Genomic DNA, 9,620 nt, shown 5'->3' with positions numbered 1-9,620 from the left:
AAAATAATCCATTGATGTAAAAAAATTGCAATATTTTATACCTAAAATATAGTTTTATTCACAAGTTCATTTCGACCGAATATTCAATAGATTGAATATTTTTGCAATAATAACAAGCATCACTTATAAATTTCAATGAACATCCATCATGGACGTATTCGTTGGGAGGTTTTGAGGGTCAAACTTACTCTTCTCTATCTTTCCCTCTCCAAAAAGTAAATCAATCAAAAATTTGGCATTATAGACCTTACTCTGACTTAGTGCCAAGGGTTTCCCGAATTCTGTTACTCATTCCTGGGAATATTCTCGTTTATAGGAACCCTATTGGTGCCAGATTTGATTTAAATCCGACACCCTCCTAGAATCACGTTGGGATTTAGGATCTGTTGAACCATACTCCTTAGACTTACAGTTATAGATCCAAACCCTTTTCCAACTTTTTGCAAAAAAATCTTCAATTTTCTTTTTTTGTGCAAAAAATCCATTAAAATTCCCAAAATTTAGGCGAATATTTTAAAAAATGTTGGTGTTAACCCCTAATATCCATAATATGGAAAAATTTGGAAATTGCGAAACATTTAGGAGATGCTGTTGATGGAAACTTACTTACTTACTTCGCTGGTAGTACAGATCAATTGTGATCCATTGGTAATTGGCACAGGAGCAGCCTGAAGCGATGCTTGCCAATTTCCGATACCACGTGCAATAATATCTCTTGATCGACAGCTTCCTGTGAATGAGTTCTTTGAACGAATCATTGCGGATTGTAATTGGCAAAGTGGTAGCCAGAACGATAGAGCGAAGTTTAGAGACCCAACCTGAGTGCATTTGATATGGATCACAGTTGATCAGTAAGCCTAAGTATGTAAAACTAATTAAAAGATAATTTGCCTTTCATCCCAAGATATTGCACGAATTGTCCTATATTTAATCCATTAAATTTCTAGTTTTCTACTAGAGGATCGTTCACTTATTACGCATTTTATGGGAAGAGGTTCGAGATTTTACTATGGACTGTAGCAAAGTGTCATGGATCATAACAGGTTTGTACGAGATTTAATCAGCAAATTTTGCAACGGAAAAAGGATTATGGGGTGAGGAGGGGCTCAAAATGTCAATTTTGCGAAACAATAAGAAAACGAACCCTACTTACTTTAATTATTTAATTAAATAATTAATATATTCCATTAATGAAATAGAAATTTTGCTAAGAAGCTTTAATACTCCAATATCTCCCTTTCCATATTCATCATCCTTTTTCTTCAACATATTGCAATATTTTCACATTATGACTTATTCCACGTCAATTAATCATAATCGCATTTAATTTGCTGGTATATACATGAAAATGGGGAATTAGAATGATGTTGATGAAAAGTGTTTGGCATAATTTTTGTTGGCACTAAGAATAGCTTTAATGGAACTAGTTGAATCCAATTATGATTAATGTTTTATGCATTGCTGTACTATGTAGTAATGAATTTTGTCATTTTAGAGTCACCTCATGGCTGACTACCTAAATTGCGCCCAAAAGAGTTCCAACTGAAATTATTTGAAACTTTCAAATTTCTTCAACGACATTTTGAGATTTAAAAAAAGTTTCACAGCGCCATCTGTCGTAAAAAAAAAGTTTCTCAGAGGGTCTGGTAGCTGAAAATTTTTCTATAAAACCATAGCACGACCCTCATGTACTAACACAATTCAAGCCTCAACATAATTCGATGTTGTCTTCGATAAAAGAAAATCGTTAATTATTGTAATTTTTATCAATTTTCGTTGTCTAAAAAATATCTAAAAAGATGGATTACGGTAAGATGAAGGTGGTTGAGCTAAGAGCCGAATTGCAGGCACGAGGATTAGACACAAAAGGTAATTTTTTTTCTAATTGTTTGGCTTCGGGCTTTTTTTTCTCACATCCAACATGAAAAAAAATTTCTAACTCCTTGAAATTTTCCATCATAAATAGGCGTAAAGGCAGCATTAATAGACCGATTAAAAGAAGCATTGGATCTTGAGGAACAAAAAACAGGTTTGTTGTGTTTTGATAAAGTTTTATTATCATTGTGTGGAAGTGAATGAGAAGAAAAAAAAAGTTCGCGAAAAATTACAACAAATACGAGAGATATTGGAGGCCACTCGACATACTTCAGCACATGATAATCATGAAAAAAGTGAAAAAGTGACTTAAAAGGTCAATTAAACAGCCTGAATTAAAGTAATACATAATTAATTTACATCATTTAAGAAATTTCATTAATAATTACATTAAATGGTGTAAGAGGCACGATTTAAGGAAAAATGCCGGGAAACAAAATTCTCGAATGTGCTGAAGCATAATACACAGTCGTAACTTTTCTTTGTGTTGGTAATCGCGCTATTTTGATTTCAATTCTCAAGTACATTTCCACTCATATTCAATAACAAAAAAAATTGACTTTGTAATACATGAATAATAATAATAAATTTAATGACATTCACGATTAATCTCTAGGAGGAGCACCATTGTCAGCAGCAACATTATCAACACCGGCGGCACCTGAAACACCAAGAGCATTACGTCGAAGTTCTCGTTCACGAACACGATCGCCCGAGCCCGTTCAGGTAAAACCAGTCACACAAGATCCACAACTGCAAGCAGTATCAGAAGAGCCTGAAGAGCCACCGCAACCGCAAGCAGCAGCACCAGCCGAAACACCAGAGGAAGAACCAGCAAAACCAGAAGAAACACCAGCAGAAACATCAGCAAAACCTGCCGAAACTGAGCAAAAAGATACTGAAATGTATGAGAAAATAATCGATGAGATGGATGCTGATGACAATAATCAGCAACAGGAGGAAATTGATGAGGATGCACTTCTCGAAGAGACAGAAAGCAGTGAACAAAAAGATCAACAAGAAGACCAACCAGAGCAAGAAGACCAAAATATGGAAACAGCTGATGGTGATGAAAAAGAAAAGGAACAACAAACAACAGATGATGAGAATCGTGGCGTCAAAAGACGCTCAAATTCACCAGCAAAGGGTGAGTCACCGAAGAAGAAACAACGACTTCCACCACCAAATATTGATGACTTTGTTAATGATGAGGATGAACCAGAGCTTGATGAAAATTCATTGCAATTATCATGGTGTAAGTAGACATTGACATGATTATCCATAAATAGATTTAGACTTTACAACTGAATGAAGGCTTGATAAGGCAGAAAAAAATCCTCCAACATGCATATTAATAACTTCTTATTTTTTTATTTACTCTAATTTTAGTTGATTCTGACTTAAATCTCAAAATTGATCGTGACACATTCTCGTCAGCAATATCACTATGGGATACAGGCTTAGCACTCGTGTGGGCTGGTGCTCGTGCAAATTATGGCGCAATTAATAATGGTAAATACTTCTATGAAGTACAAATTCTTGCACATAATAATAAAATCAGCTATCCGAATGAGAAAAATCTTCATGAAATTCGTTGTGGATGGTCAACGTCAAGCACAAGTCTCCAGCTAGGAGAGAGTGAATTGTCATATGGACTTGATTCATCTGGACGTAAATGCACCAATTCTGAATTTACTGAATATGGCATTAAGGCAAACGTACATGATGTTATTGGTGTTCATTTGAACCTTAATGATGACAAATCCACAATTCAGTTCACAATTAACGGAAAGGATCAGGGAATTGCATTTGAATTTGACAAGAGTTCATTAAATAATGAAGCTTTATTTCCACACATCTCGACCAAGAATGTCGAGTACAAAGTCAACTTTGGACAGCAAGAGGAGTCAATGTGGAGTTTACGTCGCGATGGACATAAAGAGAGTGAATTGAAGAGACGTCGTAAGGAGTTGGAGAACAAAAAGAAGGAATTGGAAAAGAAGCGTGAAGAAAAGGCCGAAAAATTGAAGAAACAAAAAGAGGCTGAAGCTGAAAAGGCTGCAAAAGCAAAGGCAGATGCTGAAAAACCAGCAACAGAAGGAGAGTCATCAAAGGCAGAATCCCAAGAAGAAACAACTGAAGAAAAACCAGCAGAAGAAGCTGAAAAACCAGCAACAGCAGCAGCAGTCGAACCAGAGCAACCAGCTGCCGAAGAAGTTGAAGAGCCAGAGCCAGTTTTACCTGATGATATCACAGAAGCTGAAATTGATGCTGATACACCACACAATAACTGCTTAGACGGTTACACATACATTGGACGTATGCCAATCGATGACCTTTCGAAAGGTCCACGACGACCAGAAGTCCGAACAGATTGTGAGGTCATTATGATGATTGGATTACCAGGTGCTGGAAAGAGCCATTGGGCACTTCAACGAGCCAAAGAATTCCCAGAAAAACGTTATACACTGTTAGGCACAAAATACTTGTTGGAACGAATGAAGATTCTTGGTAAGCCACGTAAACCAAACAGTGGACCAGGACGTTGGGAGAAATTAATTGAATTGTGCAATCGCGGACTGCTGACACTTAACGAAATTGCATGCAAACGTCGCCGTAACTACATTCTTGATCAGCCACATGTCTACATTAGTGATCAACGTCGTAAAATGCGTGTCTATGGTGACTTTAAGAGAATTGCAGCAATTGTCGTTCCAGCTGAAGAGGAATACAAGCGTCGTGCAAAGCAACGATTAGAGACCGAAGGCAAGGATATTCCCGAAGCAGCAATCAATGAAATGAGAGCAAACATTACATTACCAGAGTTGGAATACATGTGGTTCAATGAAATTCTCTATACTGATCTCGAAAAGGAGCCAGCAGGTGAAGAAGTCAAGAAGGAAAATGAACGTGGAAAGAAGGCATTAAATCAACGTAATCGTCAAAATAATTTCAATAGACGTGGCGGTGACTTTAATAACAGAAATAATCGACAATGGGGTGGTGGACAGAACCGAAATGACTTCCGTCGAAATGATCGCTGGGGTCCACCGAATCAGAGACAAATGCCGGGTGCAGGATATCGTCGTGACTTTGATTTTAATGGTGGACGAGGAAGGAATAATTGGTCGGGTCCAGATAATTGGATGAATCGTCCACGAGGTGGATATGGAGGTAAATTAGACATTAATAAATATTGAAAATACAGGAACTAAATTGAATTAATTTTTACAGGAACTCCACCACCACGTCCTGGTCAAAAACGTCAACAAGACAACAGACAGCAAAATCAACGTAATGACCGTAGTAACTTCCGTCAAGGACAGGGACAGGGTCAAGGACAAGGACAAGGCGGCAGTAACAACAACCGTAATAATCAAAATCGCCGACAAGATGGAAATAAGAAGTTTGGTGGTGGAAAGAATGATTGGGCACAAGGCGGCGGATGGGGTGGCAACTGGGGAAATTATGGTGGACAAGGTAAGAATCTTATTTGAATTTTGTGTGCCTTAATAGAAATTAACTGAAATTTTAATGATTATAGCTTGGGGTGGCAATCAATGGAACCAAAATCAGTATGGCGGAAGTAATTCAAGTGCAGACAATTCCAACGATCAAAGCCAATCATGGATGGCATATTACCAGGTAGGATAACTGTTCTCATCTGTTTTGTTCAAATATCCATAAAGCTTAGAGACATGAGATTCATATTTGCAGCTAAATAGGAATAAGAACTAACTCTGTTAGGAATATCTAAGCTTTATGTCCAACCGTTACTAACAATTATACCAGAGTGTGGCCGTCTCAAATTCGACAATTCGAACTCAACTTAATTTAAAATAAAAATATACGTTACGAAGTAACGGTCAAAAAAAATTTGAATTTTTAAAAAAATTTAACGGTCGCTTTAAAGAAAGCCACACTCTGAATTATATCCATATATCATAATAAACCATTAACAAGGCTCCATTCTAATATATTCCTTCCAATTCTTAAAGTAATTCAATTTCATTCTCAGCAGCAGTCACAACAGCAAATAAGTCAAAACTGGTATAGCGATACAAATTATGGCGGTGCATTTTCGTCAAACTCCAATTATGACACAAATCAATCTAAGCAATAATTGATTGAAGATGGATGACTGATGTCCTGTTTATGTACATTATAAGATAATTCACACATGCCCCCACGACAACAACAACAACACCGACACCCAAATTAGGAATCGCGCATAAAATTGCATAAAGCATAAACTTTTTTTTTAATTTTCACTCTTAGTAAATAAATTTAATTAATTGCATAACTAATACTAATAGATTTTACATACACATGATGAACTTTATCCATTAATCCACACTAAGTTTAAGTTTAGTACAAATTTAAATCTAAAAAATCGCTAATAGCTCTTGTGTAAAAGACGAAAAGATACAAAAAAAAAAATTAATTAAATTAACGAGTGAAAAAAATGCAAATTTTTTGAAAATTGAACTTAAAAAATCTAAAAAAAAAGAACCCGCGTAGTTAAGGAATTAATAAATTATAAATGAATATTTACTTACGAATAGTAATCTACACGATGATGGATATACTTTGATATATTGATTGATTATAGTGAGGCATTTTTTCGGGGCAATTCCGCAGTAATTCTTACCTTACTTTATTGTTTTTTATATGTTTTTTTTTATATTGGGAAAAAAGTTTAATTGGATATAAATGCTTTAGGATTAATAATATACATACAAAAAATACATATGCAACTGTTAGGCATAATAATTATGTTTGATCTATTTAAAGATTTTATCATTATTTACTTAGTCTAGATGAAGGTTTAAGGGTGACTTTTTTGGGGGATTTTGAGGGGAATTTTGGATGGAATTTTGAACTGTTTTGAGGATTTTTTGAGGTTATGAGCTTGAAAAATAGCTTTTCAGTAGCGCGCTATAGCGTTGGAATAGAATAGAGTCAAGGATCTACATCAGTGGCTTTGATGGATGCTATGAAACATGACATCAATCCTATATTCATTCTTACATGACTCACATACAATATTACACTCTAATTCAGTGTTTTCCAAGCTGTTTTAAGTCATGGCACAACTTGGTGGTAATCCACGACCGAAACCACACAAGGAATGCAGCTAATGGCATTTTCAAAGCCATTTTGCTGCCACGGTTTGCTTAATTTGCCCAAATGGCACAACATGTTTGCTAGTGGACCGCTAAGTCGCAATATTAACGAATAGACACGAAGTTGCCCTCACGACACCGTGACTGTTAGTTTCGACCCATTTTAACAGCAAAAAGTGCAATTCACTGAACTGTGCTGCTCCAGTTATGCTTAAATAACAAAAACGATGAGTAAAAATTCTAGAAAATTTGAAAAAATTCTCAAAAATTCACAAAAATCCTCAAAAAGATTTAAAATCCCCAGAAAACCTTTCAAATTCCCAAAAAAAGTCCACCCACACCCACCATACTCTAGTTTGTCACACTTCTCTGCCGTTTCATTAATCAACTTATAGTTTATAATTTTTTATTGGTCTCCTTTTTATATTTTTTGTTTGTTTTTTGCTTTTTCCCATTCTTATTGGCTTTTTTCGTCTCATTATTTTTAACTTAATGGAAGAAATTTACAAAAAAAAAGAATTAAAATGATTATTTAATGATACTTTAGCACTAATACTTGTAGTACATAATTATGTATTCTAATCTTTAAAGTTTTGATTATCATTACTGTAATTATAAGAGAAACAATAAGAAAAATAAATGCAAAAATCATTTTGTGCATCAACTTGAAAGGTTTTTGGTGTTTTTTGAAGTTTTTGGAATTTTGAAATTTTCAGATATTGATTTTATGGAAATAATCTAAGTAAGGTATGGAAAAATTTAAAAATAATCCAATTAAAACATGAAAATTCAATTGGAAAATTGAAAATTTCATTTGAAAATTGAAAATTTCATTAAAAAATCGAAAATTCGATTTAAAAATTGTTTGAAAATGTTGAATTTTACAATTTTAAATGTTTCTAATTTTAGGTATTGTAGAGTTCAATGAACCGATGACAAATACTTATAAAGCTTACATGCATGACGTAATCATAGTGAGCAATTGTTCAAAAGATTGAGATTTAAATTTAAAATTGAAAAAACCAAAAATGAAGCAAATTTGTTGAAAATCAAGACTTAATCATCAAATTCATAGAATTGCAGACATCCTGAAGTCCAACAAGCATTGATTCAACTGAAATAAACCAAAATAAGATAACTGACATCACACAAAAGTCTAAAGATTCTCACCATTTCAAACAAGTTTCTCACGCAATAGTTTTGTAAGTACAAACTTAATTTTAAGCAATTTGTAGGAACAAGTTTGTTGAACGCAAGTTTTTGATGAAAATGTCATTCCTGTGACTTATTGTTCCTCATTACACATTCAGATTGAGATTCATTTTCACATCCTTAAAAATTGAAGATTTGAATTTAAATTGAATTAATTTTGTTCCATTTTCCAATTTTTGAAATTATTTTGGCATTGCGCCACCTTAGACAGGACTCTAATTGGAACAGTATGTCAAAGAATCAAGCCACTAAACTTGCTTAATATTTAAAAAATTGAACAAAAAAAACTTAAAAAAATTTAAAATTTTAAAAAAAATTCAAAAAAATTGAAAAAAGTACCAAAAAGGATAATCGCTCCTGGGTGGGATCGAACCACCAACCTTTCGGTTAACAGCCGAACGCGCTAACCAATTGCGCCACAGAAGCAATTTTATTGCGATGTTCAAGGCTGAAAATTTTGCAATTTTCATTTTGAGTCCTTATAAGCCTTCGATTAAGCTACTTTATGGTTAAATTGAAGTGCATTTAATGTTTAAGGAATATGTTCATTATACTCTTTTTATTGGAAATGTTTGTGTGGATTTGATTTGTTGTTGTTGGAATTGCTCACAAGTTTTAAATAAGTTTATTGCTATTGAGCTTATTAGCTTAATGGAAAAATCTCGAAATTTTAAGAATCATTCACCAATTTAATTTAATTAATTTAGTTGCATAACATTAAATTCATAAAATCATGTCAGCAAGTGGACACAAATAGAAAGCAATTAAGGACATTTTGTGAATTTTTCTACATAATTCAGCATATAATCTCAGAATTAATCCACAATTCCTATCATTTTCCATAACGAATTTAAATTATTTTTTAATAACATCCTTAATTTCAAACTTTATCATCAAGCTTTTTATTAGAAAAGAAAATTCAATTCAATTTAATTGTACAAGAATATTGAACAACTTTATTGCACAACAGTCAACTTGTATGAAAAACTTGCACATAAACTTGTTTAAAAATAAACAAGCCATTAAAAATAATTTGTAAACAGATTGTATGAAGTGATGTAAAACACAAACTTTTGAAGAACATTTCCTTGTCTAGCAACTAGAATGAGATTTTTAAAAATAAAATTCATTCATTTTATCACCAACCAAAGTCATTTTGCAGTAATACTGAACGATAGCTTAATTGAAATGCAACATGTGCTAGAACTTAATAAAAAAGTTGTAAAATAGCATATTTGCATGTACAACTTGCATTAAACGTGAAAGTATTTGAAAAGTGTAGCTGCACTTGAGCTACACCTTTTACGTTGATGCTGATAAAAAGAAACAATAATTTAATAAACAATGTTCAAAATTTGAATGCATTTAAAGCTGTAGACGGCTATTATACTTGATTGTTATTTCCTG

The 9,620-nt window shown here is 33.6% G+C and overlaps 1 protein-coding gene and 1 non-coding gene across 4 annotated transcripts; one reads left to right on the top strand and one right to left on the bottom strand.

The window, feature by feature from the left end:
- The first annotated feature begins 1,712 nt into the window (after positions 1–1,712).
- On the top strand, positions 1,713–7,672 carry LOC139090178 (heterogeneous nuclear ribonucleoprotein U-like protein 2). 3 transcript variants are annotated; one of them, XM_070639908.1, is made up of 7 exons: positions 1,713–1,869; positions 1,967–2,029; positions 2,492–3,130; positions 3,265–5,049; positions 5,110–5,355; positions 5,420–5,520; positions 5,897–7,672. In XM_070639908.1, exons 1-7 carry the CDS (start codon positions 1,800–1,802, stop codon positions 5,996–5,998), a joined length of 3,006 nt encoding a protein of 1,001 aa, XP_070496009.1. In that variant the 5' UTR covers positions 1,713–1,799; the 3' UTR covers positions 5,999–7,672. The 3 variants fall into 3 exon arrangements, with proteins under 3 accessions (XP_070496009.1, XP_070496008.1, XP_070496011.1); XM_070639907.1 differs by having other exon boundaries at positions 5,894–7,672; XM_070639910.1 differs by having other exon boundaries at positions 5,874–7,672.
- Positions 7,673–8,565: 893 nt separating this feature from the next.
- TRNAN-GUU (transfer RNA asparagine (anticodon GUU)) lies at positions 8,566–8,639 on the bottom strand. The gene has a single exon. It is a non-coding gene; the product is annotated as a tRNA-Asn (tRNA).
- Positions 8,640–9,620: the final 981 nt, after the last annotated feature.

This window comes from Chironomus tepperi, unplaced genomic scaffold (genome assembly GCF_022539635.2).
Source record: "Chironomus tepperi strain 1889 unplaced genomic scaffold, CSIRO-AGI_Ctep_v1 contig_217, whole genome shotgun sequence".
In the NCBI taxonomy this organism is placed as follows: domain Eukaryota; kingdom Metazoa; phylum Arthropoda; class Insecta; order Diptera; family Chironomidae; genus Chironomus; species Chironomus tepperi.
Note: the sequence above shows the minus strand (reverse complement) of the source record. Positions and strands in the feature narration are given on the sequence as shown.